This window comes from Lissotriton helveticus, chromosome 11 (assembly GCF_964261635.1).
Source record: "Lissotriton helveticus chromosome 11, aLisHel1.1, whole genome shotgun sequence".
NCBI classification, from domain to species: Eukaryota; Metazoa; Chordata; class Amphibia; order Caudata; family Salamandridae; genus Lissotriton; species Lissotriton helveticus.
The window spans coordinates 114,273,773-114,300,452 of NC_136072.1; the positions used below are offsets into that span (position 1 = coordinate 114,273,773).

General features: G+C 47.2%; 1 protein-coding gene across 1 annotated transcript in view; it reads left to right on the top strand.

Moving 5' to 3' along the window:
• The window catches only part of CCDC150 (coiled-coil domain containing 150), a 306,895-nt gene extending 297,317 nt beyond the window's left edge, over positions 1 to 9,578 (top strand). Inside the window, exon 28 of the mRNA XM_078665390.1 lies at positions 9,025 to 9,578. Coding sequence (XP_078521516.1) covers positions 9,025 to 9,105 — 81 coding nt within the window. The 3' untranslated portion in view covers positions 9,106 to 9,578. The remainder of the gene's footprint in view (positions 1 to 9,024) is intronic.
• Positions 9,579 to 26,680: the final 17,102 nt, after the last annotated feature.

Consider the following 26,680-nt stretch of genomic DNA (forward strand, 5'->3'; position numbering starts at 1 on the left):
GGCTTTTTCAAAAATCTTAAAGTATAGGTGTGCATGCACCTTGTTCCATCAATATTCCCCATGGTTTTCAGAAGGCCTTTGCTTTCTCTCCGCTTGAGAGGGGTAGAAATCTTCAAGCTTGCACGCATCCTACACACTTTTGTAATTTTTTTTTCTCCTTTCTTGGTAATAAGAGCATAGTCTTCGCGTACACTCCCACACAACCAGGACTCCATTATATGCTGCTGCCAAGGGTTTTAAGACTTTCGATCTATCTGAGGTGGATGCCAACTGGTAAGTAGTTTAATTAATTTAGAACAATTTATATAGGGTAGTAGATTCTAAACCCAAAAGGTTAGCAGATCTCTTTACATATAAATCAATCAATCAATCAGTCAATCAATGCCAGCTTTATTCGATTTTTGTAGATAAAATCATAAAAGCAAACAGTTTAAAAGAGCAGAATTGGGGGGCATGTCCAAGATGGTGGCGGAGTGAGACGTACCTTGAGTCCCTCCGACGCTGAGCCACTGTTTCGCCTTGTAATAGCAGCCTCCCGGGACACCAACCGCTCTCGTCTCGTGTGGGAAGCTATCAGGATTGACCCTGGGCCGTTTTGGAGAGCTTTCCCGCTGCCTGCGCTGTACCAGAGCTCTTGTAAGCTACAGCCTGCCCGGGAGTAATGGCGGCTCCCGCCGGATGTGCCGGCCGCGGCTCCAATTCCTAGGAAGACTCCGCGAGTGGTGTTGGGCGAACTGGCGGCCCGGTTGCTACCCCGCGGGGTCCGACTGGAGGCGCGGTTGAGGAGCCGGGATCGCCCGGAGGAGAGATCGGAGTATGAAGATCGGCATGGTGGGGGCTGATGGCGGCCTGAGCCCGGGCCTGGAGGCATGTCCGGGCCTCCGAGCAAATTGAGCCCGGGGATCTCCGGCCCGTGGAACCTTCCGCTGCCTTGAGCCAACTCCTGAGAGGTGAGGCGCTGTTGACCATATTCCCGCCTCCGGAGCAACCGGCATCGGCTCTGGGCGCCCTGTTGGTGCACTAGGACTCTCTACCCCCAGCACGCGGCCTTGAGGGAGCGGACTGGATTCGCGGCCTGGGGAAACCTGACCTATTCCGAATTTGGGGCCTACAGAGTGCAACGACAACTGCGGTGCTCCGAGGAGGCTTCTGGCAGACCCCTCTGACGGCACGGCCAACACTCTGAAGCTCCTTCTGGTGTGGTGGATCGGACGAAGACGAAGCAATGTCCAACAAACCCCGTAAGGAGAAGCCGGGCAAGGACGCCCCACCGAGAGGGTCCCAGCAGACGGCGTCGCCAGGTCCCAGCACCTCGCCCAAACTGAGAGACGATGAGGCACCCGCCACTAAAGCTTTCATGCTGGAACTATTCTCTGCCATTAAGGAGGACATTTCAGAGCTCAGCTCCCAACTCGCTTCGGACCTCTGCGAGGTGAGGAGGGATGTGGATGGCATTGGAGAGCGAGTGGCCACGCTGGAAGACCATGATCTGGGTATGGCTGACAAGGTGCACCAGCTCCAGCAGGACGTGATCCGTCTCACGGAGCACAATTTAGACCTCCAGGCCCATGCGGAGGACTTGGAAAACAGGTCCCGCCGGAACAACATCCGCATACGAGCTGTGCCCTGGGACGGGGAAGCTGGAGACCTGCGGGGCAATGTAGAAGCCCTTTTCCTGCAGATCTTGGGAGAGGAGGATCTTCACGAAATCCGTATGGACAGAGTTCATAGAGTCGGTCTGCCGAGAAGCGGTGGGGCTCCCCCCTGACATCCTGGTTTGCATCCACGATTTCCAACTGAAGGAACGCATACTTCGGAAAGCTCGAGGGATTCCCTCATTGCAATTTCGGGATCATCATCCCCAGCTGTTCCAAGACCTGGCGGCCTCGACGCTTCAGAAGAGACGCGAATTTCGGCCTGTGACCGCCTTCTTGCGCAAACAAAATGTGGCCTACTCTTGGGGCCATCCCTTTCGTCTTATCTTCAGTTGGCAAAATAGGTTAGTTCAGGTCCGTTCCCTGCAGGCTGCCAAGGACCTCCTGGGTCTGGATGACGCAGCTCCCTCCCCGAGAGGAGGGAGCTCCCCGTCGAGGCGAAGACAACGCTCCCCGTCCTGGCAAAGAGTGGGCAACGCGACTGCCTTGAGGAGACCGGATCCCACGATTAACCTGCAAGAGAGGGGTGCAGCGGTTGCCTCTGTTGCTACAGTGACGGTGGCATCGTCACAGGGCAGCTCCGGAGTGGCCTGAGTCCTGGGAGGCCGAATAGGTGGCTTCGGAGGGATACCTCCAATTCAGGTACCGTGGGTCCTTATGTACTTTTGGGAAAACACCCCGGACCGGACCACTGGGGGGCCATTGACTGTTGCCCCGGCCCTCACTCCCTGAGGGTACCTAAAGACGTCCACACTCTGGGATTGTCAAACCCTCTGTTTTATCTGGTGAGACTTTCTTTTGAGTTTCTTCATTGCTTCCCCTTGTTTTGTTGGTATTTGGTGGGGCTTAAGGGGTTTGGTGGGGAGGGGGTGTGTGGGTGGGCTAATGGGGGGGATGGGGGAGTTGGGTACTGGGGGTGACCAAGATGTATGCGTGTGGACTGATGCCGGCTGGTGGAGGGTTGTGATTTTGCCTTCTGGTCTATCGGGGCTGGGGTCATGGGGAGATGTGTGGCTGAGGGACAGAGGAGGAGGGCCAGAGGGGTGTTGGTTGACATGCGTTCTCCCGGACTGGGCTTCCTGTGGATATACTTGTTGTGGTGCGCCAGCACGACTTGACCCTTGGCGGCTTTGGGTGGGGGAGGCTGAGAGGTTTCTTGACTGTATGCAGGTAGCGGGGGGAAGGGTCTCTACTGTGTAATGCCACTTAATATAGGAACATGGAATGTGAAAGGTTTAAATTCCCCGCAAAAATGCCAGAAAATTTGGAAGTATGTGAATGATCACCAGCTGGATGTGGTGGGCCTCCAGGAGACTCACTTGGCGCGCAAGGATGAGCTCCGCCTCAAACATAAACACTTCCCTCTTATTTACAGATCATCGGCTTCCACGAAGCATAAGGGGGTGGCCCTTCTCTTCCATTCTGCCCTTCACTATCAGCCCATGGGTGTGCGCAGCGATAAGGAAGGTCGTTGGCTGATGGTCATGGGTCTGATGCATGATAAACTGTGCACCTTTGTGGTGGTGTATGCTCCGAATGCGGGCCAAAATAGCTTTCTCCAAGACCTGCTGCGGAAAGCGGATGACTTTGTTGAGGGCGTCCTGTTTTTGATGGGGGACTTTAATCTGGCACAAGGAAATGGATAGCTCTCACTGTCAGAGATCCAATACTGGTTTGTTCTCCACTGAGACGCAGCGTCTGATAGGTGACTTGGGTCTGGTGGATGGATGGCGCTCTCTCCATCCCCATTCTCGGGACTACACCTTCTTCTCCCATGTCCATCACTCCTATTCCCGTCTGGATCACATTTTTTTAAGTCAAGCTCTTAGAGGAGATGCCCGCGAAGCCCGTATGTTCCCGCTCTCTGTCTCTGACCACAGCCTACTCGTGCTCTGCCTACACTGGTCGGCGAGGGGTGACGGGCAGCGCAAGTGGTACTTCCCGGCCTCACTTGTCCGGGATGAGCCCTCATATAAGGAGCTGCGTAAGGCCATATGGGAATTTTTCGCTCTCAACCCCGTGTCCGATACATCGATATTCACCACCTGGGACGCCTTTAAGGCGTCGATGAGGGGCTCCTGCTTGGCCCTCAATGCCAATCTTAACAGACTGCGACGAAAGGAGCGTGAAGAGCTGGAGGGGGAACTCGCTGCTCTTGAACAAGAGCATAAACGGAACCCTTCCAGATTGACCCTTCGCCCATTGACGGCGGTTAGGGGGAAGCTTAGGGCCCACTATAACAACAGAGCGGAGTTTACCCTGCTGAAACTTTGGCACCTCTCCTACTCCCAGGGGAACAAGGTGGGGAGACACCTGGCTCGCCAGCTCCGGGATAAGCGGGAAAGGGATTACGTAGGGGGTATCCAAGATGCGGCGGTGACTCTGCAACATCTTGACAAGGTCAAGGCTGATCTCTTCAGACGCGTCTACGCAGCGCTCTATGCAGGGGAGGCCTCTGACCCTGAGATCCAACGGAACTACCTGGGCGGTCTTCCGCTGCCCCGGGTCTCCGAGGAGTGGAATGGGTTACTCACGGCCCCGTTCACCAGAGATGAAGTACTGGATGCTATTAAAGCCCTGAAGCCCCACCCATAAGGCGCCTGGGCCAGATGGCTATACTGCTCTATTCTACCAGACCTTCGCATCGGAGGTGAGCGATTTTCTGGTCTCCCTTTTTAATGTCATGGCGGAGGCCGGGGAAACGTCGGGCTCAATGGCCGAGGCCGTGATCTCGATTATCCCCAAATCGGGGAAGGACCCGTCCAAATGCTCCTCATACCGACCGATAGCCCTCCTCAATATCGACGCCAAGTTGTACTCCTCCATCATTGCAGGTAGGCTCCAGGACCTGATGCCGGCGCTCATTCATCCAGATCAATCTGGATTCATTAAGGGGCGCCAGACCCATGACAATACAAGGAGTCATCCATTTGATAGAGAAGGCTAACAGTTCAGAATCCCGGCGGTCCTGGTGGGCCTTGATGCAGAAAAGGCCTTCGACCGGGTGGACTGGGGCTTCCTATTTCACACCTTGGCCGCCTTCGGCTTCTCGGCTAAGTTCCTATCGATGGTGAGAGCGAACTACAGCAGCCCCCGATCTAGAGTAGCGGTAAACGGCCACCTGTCGGCGTTTTTCTCGCACTCTCGAGGCACCAGACAGGGCTGCCCCCTCTCCCCCCTGCTCTTCGCCCTGAGTATTGAGCCATTGGCGCTAACTGTGCGGGAGCACGAGGAAATACGTGGTCTTCCCTTCACGGGAGAGCAGCACAAGATTACCCTATTTGCTGATGACGTTCTCCTATCTATTAAGGACCCAGCTCATTCTCTCCCGCACGTCCAGCAGGTTCTGCTGCGCTTCGAAGAAGTGGCCGGCTTCAAGGTAAATTACGATAAATCTTATGTCCTCAACCTTACGCTCTCTTCAGCGGAGGTGGACCGATTGCGGCTGCTCACTCCTCTGCCGTGGGCCTCCCATTCCATCCTGTACTTGGGGATCCGGCTGACTCCCTCGATAGGGAAATTGTATTCTGCAAACTTACCCCAGTTGCTGGCACAGACTCGGGCAGACCTGGAGCGCTGGAAACCGAAGTACATATCGTGGCTGGGTAGAATTCACGCGCTTAAAATGGTTAATCTCCCCAAATTCTTATATCTCTTCCAGGCGCTCCCTATACCACTGGAGACTGACTTCTTCCGGCGCCTCAAAACCCAGATGCTTCGGTTCGTCTGGCAGGGGGGACGGGCGCGGTTTTCCTTTGCTACTCTCCTTCGCCGCGGAGGGAGGGGGGGGTGGGCCTTCCCGACATGCATTTATACTACAAAGCAGCGCAATTACGGGTCTTGGTGGAGTGGTCCCAACAATTCTCGGAGAAACATTGGCTGCACATGGACAGAAGTGTAGCGGGGAGATCGATCTGGGATTTGGCGTGGAAGCCCAAAGGAGATAGGCCCAAGAACGCATACATTAGTAGTCCCACCGGCACTACCCTGAAGGTCTGGGACACAGTGTCTGGTGATGATCGCTGGACTATGTTCCCATCTCCTTTTACGCCAATACACTTTACCCCGGCCTTTCCGCTGGCGCTACGGGGGGGGGGCCTTCGACATCTGGAGGGAAGGGGGATGTCGTGCTTTCACGCACCTGTTTCATGGCCATACTCCGCTTACCTTTGACAACTGTAGGCGGGACTACGGAGTCCCACTGTCCGAGCGCTTCCATCACGTCCAGCTGCTCCATTCGGCCACGTCACCTGAGGTCAGCGACGCGGCCACGAGGCCCCCCCTCCCCTTTTGAGGCCTTCATTTTGCGGACCACCTCCATGAAGGGCGTTATCTCCTTCCTCTATAACCTTCTGCTTACCTCCGCAGTGTCACCTCGCCCCCGTTGTATGGGTATTTGGGAGGAACTCCTCAAGCGAGATATTTCAGATGGGGAGTGGTCGCGCCTGTGGCGGGACATCACCGCGCATAATCACTCGGTAGAACTCAGAGAGGCCCATCTTAAGACTCTCATGGACTGGTACTTGTACCCTGCCAAATTACATCGCATCTTCCCGTCCTCCTCTGACAGATGCTGGAGGGGCTGTGGTTTGCTTGGGGATTTCCGCCACATTTGGTGGGACTGCCCGATCATCCGCCCATACTGGTAAGAGATCCTGTCCCATATCTAAGAGATTCTTGGATACCCTGTGGCTGACTCAATGGCTCATGTACTGCTGGGTCTTCGAGACCCGGAGCTCGAACACCATACCCGAGCGGACAAAAAGATACTGTGGCTGTGTATCGGAGCTGCTAAACTCACTCTGGCTGCAGCCTGGAAGAAGAAACTGGAGGCTCCAACGATCTCCCTGTGGCATGCGAGGTTGTGGAAACTGCTAAGCATGGAACGAGTAGTGGACATTTTCCTAGGCAACTTCAAAAACGTTATGTTTCGCTGGTGACCCTTGGTCCGCTTCCTTTCCAGGGGTCTACCGGCCGCACTTTGCCCATCCACGGTGCGGGCTCTCCATTTGTTTCAGGTCTGAATGTTGAGTCCGGATTGAATGACTGAGTGAACGTTGTCACCACCACTGGGGGGAGGGGGGAGGGAGGGTATGTTCTTTGTTAAGTTAGTATTCTTGCGACACTCTAAACGACAATTGAGGCATGAAAAGGACCTATGCAACAGGCGATGTGTCTCTGTATCGCTATTCTACCTCACTGAGCTTTCCTCCCCACCGAGACTCTTGAATTGCGGTTCACTTATGCCACTGCCTGGACTATCTTACTGCTTCTTGGGACTGCCCTTCCGAGCTGGATTGTGGTAGCTCTCTAGCCTTTAACATCCTTGCTTTCTGCCTCTATGATTGCCCCCTGCGTGGGAAGTTGTGCGGGATTGTTGTTCTTTTTCTTCTGTCCTCTTTAACAAAATAAAGCTTTTAAAATACAAAAACAGCAGAATTACATAGTAAAAAGTATACCAGGTGCCTTTAAATTGAGTTAGTCAGGGATACAATGGTTAATTCCACCAGTAATTTACAAATTCTTTTTGTCCTCTCCAGTGAATTTCATATACTAATTCTCTTCCTGTAATTGACAATACTTTTCAGAAAAGGTGCTATTGACTTTGCGAAACATTAATTATCTAAAAATTGCAATGCTAAAAACGGTGGCCTACATTGTCTCAATCCTAGCAATCGTAAAACAGGTAAAATTCCTCTTTTTCTTTGCGTTACATAAAATTTACACAATAAAACCGCATCCATAGTTGTTTGTTGAGACTGTTTATCACGAGGGCAACTACTTAATATTGGAGACCAGTCATTTGGTTCAGGAAAACTTATCAGCCGATGCATATATATCAAACCATACAATACTCTGATTAAGTAAAAGCAATACTGGAATTTAGTTAAAGGAATAAACAGTGTAATGCAGACATTGTCGAAGCAAAATCTCAGCATCTAAAGAGTAAAGAATAAACCCAATGAATTGTTCAACTTTGTCAAAAGGCTCACTAACTTTCTGAATGACAGAAGTCCTGCACCCACCTTCAGCGTCCAATGCAATATTTTTAAAATATCTTGTCTCAGATACTCCATCAATACAATTACAGGTAAAGCACTTGTTAGTCATTGGTCACCAACATTATATGTCAGTCACTTGGCACAGATTCTACTGATATCAGGAGAAAAATGTAATAGATCCCCCAAGATTCTCTTAAGCTGACAAACATGTACATTAGAATATCATGTCAGCCAAACTAATCAAAACCAACTTCCATCTAGTTGTGTTTACCCCAACTGTATAGACAGGGGTGTCACATCTGGTAAATCCACTTGACCCCAGAAGGAGATGGACCTATTTTAGTGATAAGTGGAACTGGTAGGGTATGCCCAGACATGGGTCTTTTGCTCACTTTGCTACTGTATTCAAGCTAGCTTGACTGATGAGGGGTGTTACCCTGAAACCAGTCCAAGGAGGCTTGTTTCTGGTCCAGGGAAGCCTTCGAGCTGGGCTGTTCCCATAAGGAATAGTCAAGGCTGATTTGCATATGGCTTGGTCTGAACTGGGGTGGCGAAGTGAGCTAAAGAACGATGATGGATTTTACCCAGATCAGTGACTGAGGGAGAGGGTCTGAAACGTTTCAGCACTCTGTCCATCATCTGCTTCTGCTTGCTTTGTTCGCCTTAAGTTAGCAGGGTATGGCCAGATATGGGTCTCTTGCTCACTTTGCCACTATATTCAAGCTAGCTTGACTGAGAAGGGGTATTACCCCCAAACCAATCCCAGGATGCTTGTTTCTAGTTCAGGCAAGACCTGGCTTGGCAGTTCGGGCTGGACTGTTCTCATGAGGAACAGGGTCAAGGCTGATTTGCATATGGCTGGGTCTGAACTGGGGTGGCGAAGTGAGCTAAAGAACGATGATGGATTCAACCCAGATCTGTGACTGGGGGTGAGTATCTGAAAAGTTTCAACGCTCCATCCATCATCTCCTAGCTAAACAAGCACAACAGAGTGCAATGTGATCTTTACTACAGTCGCTTTCACCCACTCTTTGACATATACGAGTGGGGGAAAGTGGGTTTGTAGCAATGATACATGTGCACATCTAAGGATTTTCCTTTACCTTCCAAAATTAAATTGAGTCATATTTATGTTTATCTGGCTTTCAGGGTAGTAAATCTGTTGAGTCCAATTTCTTAGAGTAATTTTTCTTGTCACTAACTGTCACCAGTGTGGATAGTGTTCACTGGTATTGATGGCAGTTCAAGCAGACTGGCTAGCAGTGTGATCTATAACTTCTCAATCCATAGCTGTGCAGTTCTAGCATCAAAGTCCACCTTGCTGCTGTCTGTCTAAAAATGTCATGTTGTCTTCTCTTTGTATTCAGGATGCAGTAGATGAAAGGCCTACGAAGCTCCAAAACTATTCCTCGCCAATTCATTCTGAAGCAGAACAAGGACATGTCTGAGATGTATCCGGCTGAACAGAACAACACGTGTCATCCCTGCTGAAAATAAGATCCCTTGGGCTTCTGCTGAACCTGCATTATCCTAAGAGCACAAGGTTCTATTCTTGCAGAAGCTGGTCATTGCACTTTCGGAACCTGGACCTAGACCAAATGTTATCATTCAAAGCTGGATAATAGTATTGGACATCAACATCATAATAGATCAGTTTTAGTCTACACGTTTCTCTATAATAATAAAAAAGATAGGATATGCTTGATTTTAACTGGCTTTGCTGAATGTTCCTCTAGATTTATGAATCACATCTTAATTTAGGTGTCTGGAAGGTATGCCTTTTAATGGTGCATTAGGCCTTTGGCTCAGATAGGCTTGCTTGGTTGAAGCCACCTTGAATGACAGAGCTACTCATACCTGCAATCCCACCGAAATCCTTGTTTGGCCACACATCGGGCACTGTACAATTCTTTGCCTTAAATCAGCGAGTAAAAAAATTATTTTTTGCCTGAATCATCGTGGCCGAGTTGGTATCTCATTACCAAATAAGTGATGTTTAGGTCCAGTAGTGTCAGTGAAAGAGATCGGCCATTCAAACAAAGTTCATCATATTAGTCCACTCGAGTGGTAATACAGAAATATGCATAATTTTACACTGCAGTCACCTCACTTTGTTTCCTTATAGAAGGAATGATAAATTGCCCCTAACTTTTATCTGGGTGGAATGGTGGTGTACAAATGAGCATATAACTGATTGTTCAGGAAGAGCTGCACATGATTGGCTAGGGGGCCCAAGTGAAACCTGACTTTTCTACAGCTTATCTTGTCAATGAAAACCATTCACCATCCAAGCCTCCATTTCATCCAGACAGTGGTCAGCACAGGGTTTTGTTCACCTGAAATCGTGATTCATTGAAGCAAAGTTGGTGTCTTTGGTTTGCAAGTGTGATGGTCAATGCCTGGGTTCTCCAAAGTCAATTGTGGACGGCCAGATCCATGCCAGATTTTTAAGATTACTACATTTATCTGCATGGGGATATGCTTAAAATCTGGCAAGGATCCAGCCCTGCAGGACCAACGTTGGAAAATCCTGGTCTGTGGCATTCGTGTACAATGACACCTGACAAATAAAGTGAATGGTGCCTTAGACCGAAGAATGTGGTTTGTTAGTGAGCACCAAAAGCTCACATAGCCATGTGCCTTTTTGTTCTTGAGCTGAACTAATAGGAACTTGCCTGATATCCTTAACCAATCTTCCCCGTATTTTATTTATTTATTTTAAAGATTTTTTATAGCGCGAACAAGACCCTTACGGGTATCAGAGCGCTTCACAAGTGAGGTAGTTAGACAAATGAAGCATAGTACGAAAGAAACATAGTAATTCGAGATAAAGACACATGTTACAACTGGATTGTTCCAGGAATCCGAGATAATGTTCACGTGAATTTCGTCATGAGTAGGGATTTCTCTTCTTTTTTGAAGGATGCAGATGATGGGTTGCGTCTGGTTTCTGGGGGTAGTGCATTCCAAATCCTTGGAGCAATTCCAGAGAAAGCGCGATTTTTATGTTTTCTTCTTAGAAAATCTTTGAGGCTTCAAAAGGTTGTTGGCACTGCTAGAGGATCTGTTCCCACACAAGAGCTCGAGTTTCTGGGCCAGGTAATTCGGGGTGTTGTGGTGTAGAGCTTTGTGTGTCATGCAGGCGATTTTTTGTTGGATTCTTCCTTCGAAGGGTAGGCAATTGAGCGTTTTGAAGTATATAAAAATGTGGCAATGTCTTTTGGAACCTGTGATGAGTCTGGCCGCTGAGTTAAGTGGTGCTCTAAGCGGAGCAGTAGACGATCTAGGGAGTCCACTAAGTGTTGCAATACCATAGTCTAGTCTGGGAAGTACTAGTGCTTGGACTGCCAGTTTGAAGTCATTTGCTGGGAGGAAAGGTTTTAGTTTTCCCAGGGTGTGCATCTGAAAGTTTGCTCCTTTTGCTGCAGCACTGATATGTGTTTGCATGTTTAGGTTGCTGTCCAGTGTTACTCCCAGTGATTTTGCTGAGTTGATTAAAAGAGGTTGGCAGTTAAGCGCTGAGAGTTGTTTAAGCCATTCTTGAATGATGTCTATTTGGTTAGTGGGGCGATTAGTAGGAATTCGGTTTTAAGGGAATTTAGTTTGAGGTGGTTATCAGTCAACCAAGACTGAGTTTTTTGTAGAGTTGAGTAGGATTGCCCTTGATCCAGGACCAAGGAGGCAACCCAGTTAGCCACTGTATTTGGGCTTCATTCACTGAATGAATCAATGTCCTCTAGAGTTACAGCCGGATTGTCTGAGTGATGGGTGAAATACATAGTGAAAATTGTGTCAGCATCTTGTCATCCAAAAGATGTTTCAAGGCAGCATGACCAAATACAGTTCAAGGAAGTTTTGAACTGAATCTAGGTTTGGGTATAAGGCACTGGGGTGACATCGCATACCAGAGAGCAGGCAGCACAATTTGTATAGAAATGTTCACATTATCCCACAATTAATTCTACAGTTTCATTTGCAGCAAACTTTAATCTTCCTACTTGAAAGTTGAAGTTAATTTGCACTATTTTGTCAACAAAATGCAGCCGTAATTGTCTGAGCTAGAGAAGCGCTACTTTTGTTGTCATCCATAAGTCTGGCCAGTCACAACTCCTAGTGTGTCCCACTTTCCCCACCACTGGATTGAACTCAATCTGCTGCTGTTGTATTTAATCCCGTATGCTAACCCTGGTTCTGAGTTACCAGAGGACAACTGTGTTGAACTTGACTGCTGTCCACTGACTGATGTCTAATCGATTTCAGTATACGGGAAGAGCGGCCATGCTCAGTTTGTAGATTCCAAATGATGACTGTTGAAGAGAAACCAGAGTGTGCAAACATCACTCAAGCATTAGGTACCTTTAACTTTGTAGTTGCTGCACACCTTTAATCCTGGTTTGCCTTTTAACTGAGAAGATGAACATCCTTAAAGTGAAAGCCACTACCCGTACGGCTCGCCCTATCGTTTTTCGTTCTCATGCCAAGGGTCTTTACAGTCCTACAGAGCAGGTCTTAGGATCTTTAACCTTGCTTCCTTAGCTAGGGCAGGCCAATATAAAACCCGGTTTTATTTAATATTAGACATTAGATACGGCCCTATTAAGACACCTATAATACACACAATCAATGTTAACACTGTCAGGAAATTCTGTTATTGAGCATAATACTGAATCTCTATAGAAAAGTGAAACAGATTCTGAATGAAAAGTCAAACTATTAAACCTAAAACAAAATTTCAAATTACAATTTGGACCCAGTGATTCTTTTTTTTTTTTATTTAACTGAATTTCAGTTTCTTCTGGGTTGCCATCTGGTCCTTTTTGGAAATTTGCTACCCGGCGCATGCTGATGGTGCCTACCATATAGGTGGTCCAGCTGCCATGTCAATCAGACCACCCCAATAATAGATCTCTGTCTCGCATTGCATTTGATGTCCTTCTACACTCCAGCACAAACTATTTAACCTCCACCCATTAAACAGGAGGTCAAGTTTTTGGGGTCTATATCAAAAATCAATGTTCATATGACTACCTAACACTTGTGCCAAGTGCCATATTAGTATCCCATTTTGCACAACTCTGGCGGTTTTTGACTCTAAACTACCTCACTATTAAGGTGAATTCCATAGCTTCTTTGTACCTGGCTTTGCAGGGGTATGGAAGCCTAGATATTTGCAGATCTCCCAGGCAAACTACCTGATCTTTGAGTGCCATCAGCAGGGCAGCAAGGACAGTTACCCTATCCATGCCATCTCTGAAATAAAGCAAAAGAGCAAAGGTCCAAGAAGTTTGTTCCTGGTGACTATAATACGGACATAAGTAAAGAAGATGTTTCTAGACATAAATATAACTGGAGGTGTTTTTAATGAATCTGTCAGCTTATTTATAGATTGATCACAAAAAAACTTTTTTACAGTAGTGGCCTTAAGATGTGCCTATTTTGGAATTCATATAGTTTTAGGGCCACCGTGTGATATAATTTTGCATTCTGGTTGTCATCACGTGTTTGTATGTTAAATTAAATTATTAAACAGTATTTAATTTTGTAAAAATGTTCGCTGTTTTCTGTTTTTATTCACAAAAGCAAACCTGCTGCACTGTGATGTTGCAAGATTTACATTTTAGAAAAACCTTCCCAGGGGTCTAAAACTAGGACTGAAGCTCAGCGAGTATTTATCTAGCAGAAATCTCCATTTGCAGAATGCGTAGAAATCAAGAAGGTTGCAGGCTTCCAATCCCTGCATGTACAAACCTACATTCCTGCTGACAAAACAACAATTTTCACAGATACTCCACACATAGGCGCTGATGCACACACAACACACCAACAGCATCAGAGCACATTGCCACCACACATAAAGGCACCTGTGCTTTCAGACAACACATACAGGCTCACATGTACAGAGACAACACACAGGAAAACAAATATGCATATAGCACAGGCACTAAAACCTTCACAGCTGTCAAGTAGCCTGATCTCATGTGTGGCACCTTCTGTTTCTGATTGACTGCTGTCACCTCGTTATTTCATTTGACACCTAGCCATTTGGTCCAGTGTCCTTGCTGTAAGAATCCATGCTCTGCTGGCAGTGTGTTCTCTCTAAGCTAAAGTAGGTGCAAAGAGGTGTATACTGTTGATCATCAGGAACATCGAAATTATATTATTCCAGCCCATTTGCACGTGGCAGACGTCAGCCTGATAGGCAGATCCACCATTTATTGCTTTGTAAGCAGCCCCAAGGCCTGCTTTGGGATTGACATAAGAATGGGCAGATGCTCCTGCTTAGTTCTAATGAATGCTAGGCTTCTGGTGCATGCTTCTTCTGGCAGAGTCCTCATCTGCTCTTAAGGAAGGTATCCGTCTGGAAACTGTGAACTGTTTGTAGTCCAGGAGCTTGGTGGTACCACAGCATTTTAGGGAGTGGTGCCAGAAGCTCTACAACATTTTAGGGAGTGGTGCTAGAAGCTCCATAGCATTTTAGGAAGTGGTTCTAGAAGTACCACAGCATGTTGGGAAGTGGTGCTAGAAGCTCCATAACATTTTAGGGAGTGGTGCTAGAAGTACCACAGCATGTTAGGAAGTTGTTCTAGAAGCACCACAGCATTATAGGGAGTTGTGCTAGAAATACCACAGCATTTTAGGGAGTGGTGCTGGAAGCACCGCTACATTTTAGGGAGTTGTGCTCGAAGCACAACAGCATTTTAGGGAGTGGTGCTAGAAGTACCACAGCATGTTAGGAAGTTGTTCTAGAAGCACCACAGCATTTTAGGGAGGTGTGCTCGAAGCACAACAGCATTTTAGGGAGTGGTGCTGGAAGCACTGCAGCATTTTAGGGAGTGGTGCTAGAAGCACCGCAGCATTTTAGGGAGTGGTGCTAGAAGCACCACAGCATTTTAGGGAGTGGTTCTAGAAGCACAACAGCATTTTAGGGACTGGTGCTAGAAGTACCACAGCATGTTAGGAAGCGGTTCAAGAAGCACCACAGCATTTTAGGAAGTGGTGCTGGAAGTACCACAGCATTTTAGGGAGTGGTTCTAGAACCACCACAGCATTTTAGGGAGTGGTGCTAGAAGCACAACAGCATTTTTGGGTGTAGTGGGATTTTAGGGGTGGTGCTAGAAGTACGAGAGCATTTTAGGGAGTGGTCTAGAAGGACGAGAGCATTTTTGGGAGTGGTGCTAGAAGTACCACAGTGTTTTAGTGGTGCTGAAAGTACCGCAGCATTTTAGGGAGTGGTGCTAGAAGCACCACAGCATTTTAGGGAGTGGTTCTAGAAGCCCCACAGCATTTTAGGGAGTGATGCTAGAAGTACCACAGCATTTTAGGGAGTGGCGCTAGAAGTACCACAGCATGTTAGGAAGTGGTTCTAGCAGCACCACAGCATTTTAGGGAGTGGTGCTAGAAGTACCACAGCATTTTAGCGAGTGGTTCTAGAAGCACCACAGCATTTAGGGAGTGGTGCTCGAAGCACAACAGCATTTTAGGTTGTGGTGCTGGAAGCACAACCGCATTTTAGGGTGTGGTGGGATTTTAGGGGTGGTGCTAGAAGTACGAGAGCATTTTAGGGCGTGGTGCATGTCCCAGAAGTTACGGTTTCACTTTATAAGGACAGCCCCTGTAACTTTGTATCTGTTTTTTCCATGTCACACAGACTTGCCGGATCCGGAAATGTGCTCCGATTTTTTGCCTTTTTTACTGGCATTTCTTTCCTAATATTTGTCTGTCTAAAGCCATAACAGGCTTGAAGCCGTGCTAATGCCCGATGTAGGTGGCCAATTACCGGTCGGTAAACCCAAAATTCGGTAAATTTCAGCCAGTTCTGATGTAGGGGATGATTCGGTAAATAACGAATCAGTATTTACTGATTCGGTATTTACCAAATCATCATTTACCGATTCGGTATTTACCGAATCGGTAAATGACATGTAGGAAGCACTTTTAAGAGTCCTGTTGTGCTTTAAGGATTGGTTATTTACCACCAACTATTAGTTGGTGGTAAATACCGAATGCCTTTGAAAATGGAAATCTGCATTTTCAACAGGGCCTTGTGGCAGACATACATGCCCTTGGGGCATGTATGTGTGCTACATGGGCACACAAGCACTATTCAGGGGTGCAACAGGGTGTCAGTGACACCCTGCCACCCTTGAATGTTTCCCTATTTTACCGAATCGGTATTTACCGTTTCAGTAATTCACATTCATTCCTATGGGCCTCCAGGCCCATAGAAATGAATGGGAATTACCGAATCGGTAAATACCGATTCGGTAATTACAGAATTGTACCGATTCGGTAATTATTACTGATTTTTTTGCTACATAGCATTTACCAGTTCTAGCATACCGAATCGGTAAAATTCGGTATTTTAGAATCGGTAAATGTACTTTACCTACATATGGCCCAAGATGTCCATTTCCTACTCTCATCCCAGGTGTATGTGAGGGTTGTGCCTTGGTACTTGTGAATTACAATTGAGCGAGCCTCCCAAGGTCAGTGCTGAAAGAGAGCACAGGTTTTTTGTGACTCTCTGTTGACAGGGGATTTTCAAGATTACTTTAAAGGATGGAGGGGCTCCAGGATTCTCCCATGATGCTGAGGCTGATCCCACTGTCTGTCAGGAGTCTGAGATGTGCCACAAGAGTATGAAGCAGAAGAAGCGGCTCTCCAAGTAGTGTTCCTCACCAAATCAGCATAATTTCCCAATCATCCCTGCACAAGGACTAGCAATTCTCATAGGAGTCAAGGCATCACGTTGCTTCCGCTAATGTTCCTCAACAAATTATATTAAAGCTTAAAAGTCAGTGGCCCTCATCTTCTGCCAGTAGAACTCGTTTTCAAATATTAAAAACCTAAAGTTGCAGTTACTTACAACAATGGCACCCCTCAGTCCTGAGTCCCTCTAACATCTCGTTGTTACTCAGACCCCGACAAGATCTGTTTGGAGTCTGAAGTGACTGGTACTTTGGGTCAACACCGTGCACTTGTGCCATCAGCGTCTCCAAAGCTGCTGCGCTTGTTGCTTCTTTGGCAGAGGCTAAAAGCTTAGACCCCAGGGCCAGTTCAGAATTGATTACTTAGATTTAAGAGACGGTGTCCTATTCATCTGAAGAATAACACAGAGGATAGAAGTTCTCTAGGTTGGAAGTCCTCATGAAGTTTTCCTCAGTATTCAAATCTACTAAGGAGGAAGAGAATGAGGACATTCTGTTAATACAGAGTCTGGGAAAGAGGATGGTCTCCTCCTGTCACTGTTGTACTTGGATGAAAGGCTACATATAGGCCGGCAGAACTCTAATGGCCTTGTTTCCTTCACTGAGATGCCTGTTCCTATTCCCTTTTCTGAGCTTGTCGAGCAGGGTTCTCCAAAGTCAGTCCTGAAGGACCGGATCCATGTCAGATTTTTAGTATATCCCCTTTTAGATGAATGTAGTTATCTTCAAAATCTGGCACTGACCAACTTTGGAGAACCCTGGTGAAGAGGATTTTCCTCCTTTGCTGCAATGATAAAGAAGGCGGCCAAATGCTAGATTTACCTTCAGGTAAAGAACTATGAGTCGCTGGAAATTTTGTGCAAATGGTCTCGAGGCTGATTTTGTGAGTTTATGCAAAAAGTATCCTCCTGCCCATTGGTCAGCAAAAGAACCATCATCATGGAAGGATGAACTAAATGGCATTTCTAACTTGCCCTCTGAGAAAAAAAAGGTTCGACTCCTTGGTAATTGAGTAGCTCAGTGCTGCCAACATCATGTGTCTTCAATCCAGTCATATACATAACGTGACAGTGTTGGTATTGGTGGCAATGAAACCTCTGATTATATGCAGAGGATATCGACAAAAATGACCTGCATGTTCTCAGGATGAGAGTGGACGTGGTGGATGCCATAGAATGTTCCTACGGGCCTGGTGTAGTGTAAGAGGGGAGGGGAGAATAATATGTTTTCCCAGGGTACACAGAATATGCTCCTGAGCATGCCATTTAATGAGAAGTGATTGGAAGTGTATATTCACAAAATGTAATGTGTGGCCTCAAATGGTAGCAGTTGGAGTTTCCCAGGAGCAGTCCAGAAATTTGCAATGAATTCCAGAAAGATCGGATATATACTTCACACATAGGCAGAAGCCTATGTGAGTAAATTACATTTTTTATATTTCTCAACTGTTTTGTGCAATGTGTCTTCATATAAATACAATGTATATCTGATAGAGACATCTAGCCGCAGATTCCTTACCTTTGAATTATCCCCAGGCGCCAGACTGGATCCAGAAACTTTTCCACAGCAGTACCTCTGCGTGTCAGTACAGGGCATTGGGTGACTTCATAACAACACTGACCATGTGACATCAACAGAGTCCATATAAGCCCTCCCCTGATGTGCTGTTGTCAGTTCCTTCCTTTCTGAGCTTCCACATGGATCCGGAGAGCGGTCCTTCTGACCATTTGTGGCCTACCTCGGTGTCGACCAAGCTGTGTGCTTTTTTTCTGGATATCTTCGGGCTCCTGTGCACTACGATGTCGACCCCGCTCCCTCATCTTAATTGCATGTGGTATCACTCCAATCTGCACACCCCAATCCAAAACAGTCTGCCGCACTTCAATCTGCCTCACTCCAATCTTCTGCACCCCAATAGGGCCAATCCAAAACAGTCTGCCGCACTTCAATCTGTCTCACTCCAATTTTCCGCACTCCAATGCGCCCTATTTTAATCCAAAACAATCTGCCCCACTTCAGTCCAAAATAATCTGCCCCACTTCAATTAAAAACTATCTGCCTCACTTCAAAACGATGTGCCCTCTCCAGTCCAAAACAATCTTCCCCATTTCAATCTGCCCCACTCCAATACAAAACAATCTGCCCCACTCTTATCCACCCCACTCCAATCTGCCCTCCTCCAATCCTTACTGCCCAATCCAATCTGCCCCACTAAAATCAAAAACAATCTGCCCCACTCCAGTCTGCACCCACCCCAATCCAAAACAGTCTGCCCCACTCAAATCGGTCCCACTCCAATCTCCCCTTCTCCTTTCCAAAACAATCTAACTGACTTTAATCCACCCCATTCCAGTCCGCCCACTCCAATCTGCCCCACTCCAATCTGCCCCACTCCAATCTGCCCCATTCCATTCCACCCCACCCCAATCTGCCCCACTCAATACAAAAGAATCTGCCCTACTCCAATCCAAAGCAATCTGCCCTACTCCAATCCAAAGGAATCTCCCCACTCTAATCCACCCCACTCCAATACAAAACAATCTGCTGACTCCAATCCATCCCACTCCAATCTGCCCCAATCAATACTAAACAATCTTCCCTACTCCAGTCTGCCCCACTTTGATACAAAACAATCTGCCCCAATCAATACTAAACAATCTTCCCCACTCCAATCTGCCCCACTCCAATACAAAACAATCTTCCCTACTCCAGACTGCCCCACTCCAAACCGCCCCACTCCAATCTGCACCACTCCAATCCAAAACATTTTCCCACTCCAATCTACGTACTCCAATCAGCCTCACACCAATCCACCCCACCCAATCTACCCCATTCCAAGCAATCTGCCCCACTCCAATCCGCCTGACTTCAATCCAAAAGAATCTGCCACACTCCAATCCAAAACAGACTGCCGCACTCCAATCTGACCCACTCCACTCCAACACAATCTGCCCCACACCAGTTCAAAACAATCTGCCCCACTCCAATTCACCCCACTTAATCCAATCCACCTCACCCCAATCCAATTCAAATCACCCCAATCCACTTCACCCCAATCCACTTCACCCCAATCCAGTCTGCCCCACCTCAATCCAATCCAGCCAAATCCAGTTTATCCCACTATAATCCACCCCACCCACCCCATTTCAATACACCCCACTCTAATCTAATCCCCCCATCCAGTCCATCCACTCCAATCCACCTCACTACAAAGCAATCCAATCCACCCTACTCTATCCAATCCATCCCGCCCCAATCCAGTCCACCCAGTTCAGCCCACCCATCTCAATCCAATCTATCCAGCCCACCACACTCCAATCCACCCCACCCCACTTCAGTCGCCTCCCTTCATTCTGTCCAATCCACCCTCTCCACTCTAATTTACTCCACCCCAAACCATCCTACTCTAATCCAATCCACCCATACCCATCCGATCCACCTCACCCCACTCCTCCCTAATCCAATCCACCTCACCTCATTTCAGTCCACCCCACTCCAATCCACCCCATCCAGTCTACCCACTCCAATCCACCCCACCTACTCCACCCAACTCCACTCAATCCAACCCACTCTACCCCAGTCCAATCCACCTCAGTTTACTCCAATCCGATCCACCCCAATACCTCAATCTACTCCACCCTATTCCACCATGGTCCATGACACTGCTCTCTATGACTCGCTCTGCCACTGAATTCTACTCCCCTCAACTCTTCAACACTCTACACCCTTAACTCCACTCTACGCCATTCTGCTCCAACAAATCCAGTGTATGACACTCAACTCCCCCACTCCCCACTCCACGCCACTAATTTTTAGCCATGCTGAACAGCAGCCACACTAGTGTACAACATGGCAAAAACACATTGGCAAAACCAATAGCTCTTGTATAGGCGAGACCGATTGGCTTTGCCATTGTTTGTTTTTCCATAAGTCACAGATCTTCATAGCTGGTTATGTTATGTTATATGATCTTATAAGACGTCAGCTACTCCGAGGAGTGTCCCGGCGCGAGCCAGAGGAGGAGAAACCTGGTGTGTTTCCACAAACAGATGAGTCTTCAGGTTTTTCTTAAAAAGACGAAAGTCTTGAATGCTACGGAGAGCGAGAGGAAGTGAGATCCAGGAAGAGGCAGCTCTAACAGTAAGAGACCAACCCCCCATTCTTGAGGGACAGAAGCTGGGAGGAGGACCGGAGATGCCTGGTGGGGGTGTAAAACCGGAAGCGCTTCCATAGATAAGGGGGACCACAGGCATGGAGAGCCCAGTGGGCCAGGGTCAGGGCTTTAAACTTCACACGCTGAGCCAATGGAGTGAGCGCAAATGCTGTCTGATGCTGGTTCTCGTTGGAATATTGGAAACCAGCCGTGCGGCAGCATTCTTAACAACCTGCAGTTTGTTGAGAAGGTAGCCCAGAAGACCAACATACAAGGCATTTGCATAATCGATCCGAGAAAGAATCAAGGCCCGGCTCACCGTTTCCTTGGCAATTCTGGGAAGTAGTGGGAAGAATTTCCTCAGGGTTTTAAGTATTCCGAAGCAGTTCCCCAATAACTTCTTTATTGTTAATAGTTTAATTTTATTGATGAACTAACAAAAAAAGTTGTGTTTTTTTACTTGCATAAAGCACCCTAGTTGGGTCTCCAACAGATTTACTACCACCAAATGTAGTGTAACATAGTTGTAGTCCAATGTTGTGTAAGGGTACAATTTTATCAGCATAGCATATGGTGCTTACAGGGAGAGCTCCACAATTTTGTGATCAGGGGAAGGACACTAATCTTCAAGTCATTGTTCAGTTCACTAATTTATAAATTGTCGCCTCTTACTCTAGGGCACAGCTGTCAGTTGCCACTTTTTACTTTTCCTCAAGCAGAGGCATACATTCCACTAATAATTGGACAATTTCTCTGGATTACTTATAATAATTCACTCCACAGCCATGATCTATTGACTGTCAAAGGGCCTTGAGTATTTATTAAATGCCAAATATAACAACAGGGGATGGAGAGGAAACGGATGTGTTCTCCCTTTACAGATATAAGTTAAACACAAAGAATCCACATCAAAATTTCATTGGAGTGGGCCCTACAATGGTGGGGAGCACATAGTGTACTTTTAATACCCCTCAAACACCAAAAGGACCCTTGGTGTCATGCTTCATCATTGGGGTCTTCGCACCCCTCTACGGGATGCGCCGTGCTGCTAACCTGCGACTACGCGGGAGCACTTACTTATTGGCTATGTGTGGTGTATGTGGAGTATTGTGTATAAAAGTGAGTGGTGGGTTCCGAGAAGTGATAAAGTGGCCTTAAAAAGGTACCTGGCACATAAGGTTAACAAAAACTTTAATGAGCCTCCGTGCTGGTACTGTTAAAAGAGTAATTGTGAGGTATTTTAATGTACAACACCTCGTGTGTGCGTCGTCGACATGTTTCGAAGCTAGGCTTCTTCTTCAGGACGGGGTGCAGAGATCCCCACCTTACTCATGTCTTTCACAAAACTGCTGATCATTTACAGAAAAGTGATATTTAAGCTAAAAAGGCTAATGTGTGCCTACTTCTCTATTGAAAGGTATCTGTGTTGAGATCCTGCAAAAGAAGAGAAAAAGAACACAAAAGGCTAGCATTTTGGTATTTGTAATTTAAATATCCAAAGGTGCAGGTTCAGTGACCTAAAAAAATGTGAGGGCAGCAAATGCTAGACAAAATTTGTCATCCTATTGGTGGTTATGTGCCCTGTAAAAGAACAAAGACAAATAATACACAACACTTAACATAAAACACACGCTCTAGTAGGTTAACCTGTGTAGTTATTTGGAAAAGGAATTTAATCTTGTTAAAGGTTTGGTGAGAGAAATCATATATGCATACTTGCTGCCAAATTACTGGTTGGTACCATGAGCCTCCAAATGATGGGGTCGTTATGCTATTTAGCACCCTGTGGAGAACAAGGTATAACACTCCGTTCAAAATGACGCCCCTTGTTTACTTACTTTATGTGATGGTGCTCGAAAATGCCTCAGTGCCTGATCATACTCATGGCCTCAAGGGAATTCCTGCGCCTTACTTCTCCCACTCGTGGCTCCGATGGTAGTGAGGTGAGCCTAGTCCCAGCGCTTTAAATACACCCACTAATGTGAGTTAATTGAAGTCAATATGCTAAAACCGGGGTGTTAGACCTGTCTGCCCTTTGGGTAGCCCCTCCTATTAATTATTTACTTTGTCCCCTTTTTGCCCCTCAAACCTTTCTTTTTATCTTTTTGTGTCCGCTGAATTTTTGTGGTGTTGGCTAGGGGTTAGATGCTCTTTCTGCCCTCATAGTCCTTTTTCTAAGGCCTAGGTGCCTGTCCCTGACTAGAAAGTAAGAGTCACGTAAAATGGTGGTTATTAACTGCCATAACTGCCACCCCAGAGACTTGACCCATAGGGTAGAGTAGGGACATTCCAGAACCTTCTGGTCCCTTCTGGACCTCCTACGGTCAGCCTATATAAGGCGGAATGTTGGGCAGCCATTTTAGAAGATGCCAGGTAGTGAGGTATCTTTGAGGAGCTGACTGGAGTGCAGACTGCTGTGATTAGGGAAGGGAGATCCTGTCAGGGTTGATGGTCCTTTAAGGTCTGCTGCCCGAGCGGAGAATCTGCCTCCCTTACTGCTGATCTGGCCCAGCTGGGATCAAGTGCGAAGGCAGCGGTGAGCGCGACGTGGGTATTCTGCCTGGTTGGGCAAGAGAAGAAGGAGCTGAGGTGTTTCCCCTCTTCAGTCATTCCCCGACTTCTGGATTGTTAGGGGGACTGTGTCTCGGAAATCCTATTCACTCACCCACGTTTCCGGGTTCTGGAGAGTACCAAGAAGTCGTCCGGTAATTGAGCCTAGGAACCTTCCATCTCCCTCTCCTCTCGAAGAGCTGTGGCATCGTTTTATAATCAAGGAGATCTGGCCATCCGCCGAAGTCCAGTGGAGGAGAGCGCGCTGCCGAGGGAGGTGTTCCGCCGGCTGTGCAAGTCAGGAAGCGGCTGAGGTCCCTTCCCTGAGGTGGGCGGTGCTGTTCTACAGTGTTCCTTCTTTCGCGCACACTCCGTGAGGCGGGACTGCGTGGAAGCGTCTTCTCAGCGGTGCAAGTCTGTTGAGGAAGAAGGCTCGGCTCCACCCGGCGGGTGTCACCCCAGGTCCGAAGACCGTCCGACGAGCGAAGGGAGGCACCCTTCTCCATTGACCTACCGGATCACGAGCAGAGGGGGGGGCTCGCTGTTGCAGAAGCTGGTAAAAGGCCTGTATCTCCCCCGGGGGTCTGTGATGAGATCGAGGACTCCCGGCGGCAGTGAAAGGACAAAGCTGGTTACCTCACTCCACAAGTAAGCTGGAGAAAGTGGGGCTCTGGAGGGACACCGCTGCAGTGAATTTGATAACGGGTCAACTGAGGAACCTGGGTGAAGAGGGAAGAGTTGTCAGGGGGTTCGTGGTGACACCAAGAAACTCTACCTTAGGGGCAGGAGTCTGGCCAAGCATTAGACGGTCCTGGTAACCTCAATCCAGTAACCCGGGAACCGTGTGTCATCGGTACATGGTCAGAGTCCTGACAGTGACTAACTACCCCTTTGCTCCACTAAGATTCCCTGGAACTCATTCAGACAGTAACACTGCCTGTTCCCAATCTGCCAAATAGGGCACGTGTGTGAATTGTAATGTCAGGTCAAGGCACTAGCTTGTTTCATTAGTCAGGAGGAGGTTAAAGAATTTTGTGGAGAACTACATGGTGTCTTATCAGAAACCTTAGCACTGAGTGAGATTGCTGGGATCAGTTCTGAGGGGAGGAAACCTTTCATCAAATACAAATGCAATGCAATGTTAAGTTGTCTGTTTATTGATGTAACTAAACCAATAGAGAAACTTGTGATTTAAAGAAAAGAATTGACCAAAGCAGTGTGATAAAGTAAAAGAGAAAACAAAGTATTTTTATAAAGTGACACGTATTTTCCTAAAAAGACTTGGTGTAGTGTCCTTTTTGAGTGGATGGATGTTATGTTACTGAAGGGTGTGACGCAAACTTAGCACATGTACTTTGGAATTAGGCCTTCCCACTTAGTGCCAAGCTACCCTATGTGACCTGGGTGTTCCCTAGGTCCAACACGGGGAAATCAACGGGCCACATAAGGTATTTCCGGGCGCCCGGCTGAGTCATGGCTATCTCCTGAGTAGTGTGGCCATACTAACGCATGCGTGAGGCGCGGCGCTGCTACCGTGCATGTGCAAGCCCCGAGTCAGAGTGTCTCGGGTATTCGCGCATGCGCTCAAGTAGAGCGTCCGCGAGAGGATATTAGCGGTGCCCGTGCATTGTGTAATACGGGTTTGCTCAGCAAGAATGCGCTCATGTAATGCATCCGCGGGAGGAATTAACGGAATGCTTGCGGTGCCCGTGTTATTTGTAATACGGGTTTGCACTGCAGGTATTATGACAGAAAAACATAAAAGGGGAGTCTCTTTGGATAGTAAAATATGATGCTTACACCTGAGCAATCATAGTGGCCCAAGTATAAAGTGAAAATGGGTATTTTTGTACTGGTATATATCTAAACACTGTGTGTCCGGTTTGGTTTTTGCAAAAAGTGGACATTAGGATGTTAAAATGTATTATTCGAGCCCAAAGCGCATTATATTTAGGCGACCGGTAGGTAGCGTGTAATACAGCACAGACCTTGGTAAACCAATCACCCTCTATACCATACTATGGACTAACACCTTTTGAGGGACCATGAGACACAGTGTCAAGACATAGTTGTTCAGGATTTTGTTAATTCAGTTAGCCCCAAGGGATATCGTCGTTTAGGCCCGTCACGTGGGTGCCCAACCTGAACACCCAACGTTGCTCTTTCTCAAAGAGGCCTTTTTCAGACAGAGTTGTTCAATTATAGTCCAGTTGAGGTCATTGACACAGTGCGTTTCATTCAGAAAATGGGTTGCCATTTTGGTTGTGCTCTTCTTGCACCTCACATTGCTCTTGTGCTCACTGGTTCTGGTTTTGACAGCCCTTGTAGTCATTCCAATATACTCAAGGCCGCATGGGCACGTGATCATATGTATGACGTGTTTACTATTGCAGTTTGTAAACTTACGTTGATCCCATGTTGTACCATTCCTGAAAGTCAGATGTCTGCTTTTCTTTGTCAAGTGGCAACTGCTGCAATTACCACAGGGGTGATGACCCTGGATCCCGTGCAGTGTAGGCTATTCTGGTTGCTTGTTTTGAGGGTGAGTGTGGACTAGGATGTCTTTGAGGTTTTTCCGAAGCGGTTCCCCACTAACTTTTTTATTGTCAATAGTTGTGTTTTTTTACTTGTGTAAAGCACCCTAGTTGGGTCTCCGACAGATTTACTACCATCAAATGTAGTGTAACATAGTTGTAGTCCAATGTTGTGTAAGGGTACAATTTTATCAGCATAGCATATGGTGCTTACAGGGAGAGCTCCACATTTTTGTGATCAGGGGAAGGACATTGTTCAGTTCACTAATTTATAAATTGTCGCCTCTTACTCTAGGGCACAGCTGTCAGTTGCCACTTTTTACTTTTCTTCAAGCAGAGGCCTACATTCCACTAATAATTGGACAATTTCTCTGGGATTATTTATAATAATTCACTCCACAGCCATGATCTATTAACTGTCAAAGGGCCTTGAGTACTTATTAAATGCACCATTCAAAAGGAGTAGGCCTGGTCAGAGTTCCACTATGCGGAACTCCGCGAAGTGACAAAAAAACTGCAGTGCTCCGCAGAGTTCCGAAGAAGAGGAGTGAGGTAAGTTGTACTGCTTGCACTGATTTTTAGTGCAAGTTTTTTGTTCCTTGCTGTAAAATCAGTGTAAACTGCACCACACGCAACGCAAGAGGGCGCAGCATCTTTCTACCGCTTGGGGAGATACTCTCCTCAAGTGGCAGCTTCCTCAACGTGAGCGGTAGGTTTCTCAAAACCAGCAGTAGCGACCTACTGTGACCGCCCGCGTTGATAAATCTTGCTAGGAGGTGGTCTAGCATAGGAATTTCCTCGCTCGAGCCAGGAAAGAGGAAAAACTCTGCTCCGCACCACTCCGCTGAGTTTTTTGGAACTCCGTGCTCAATGCGGAGTGTGGAGTGGAAACAAATCTGCAAACTCCGCAAACGGAGTGGAGTTTACTGCCCAGGCCTACAAAGGAGTTGTCCCTTCACACGAGATTTCTCTTTGCCAAGGTGGCGTCACCAGACTATGCACCGTTATCATCCTCTTGCAAGAACTGATTTGGCTAAATGGTGAGACGTTGTATTCTTCAACCCGTCTTCTCAGTATT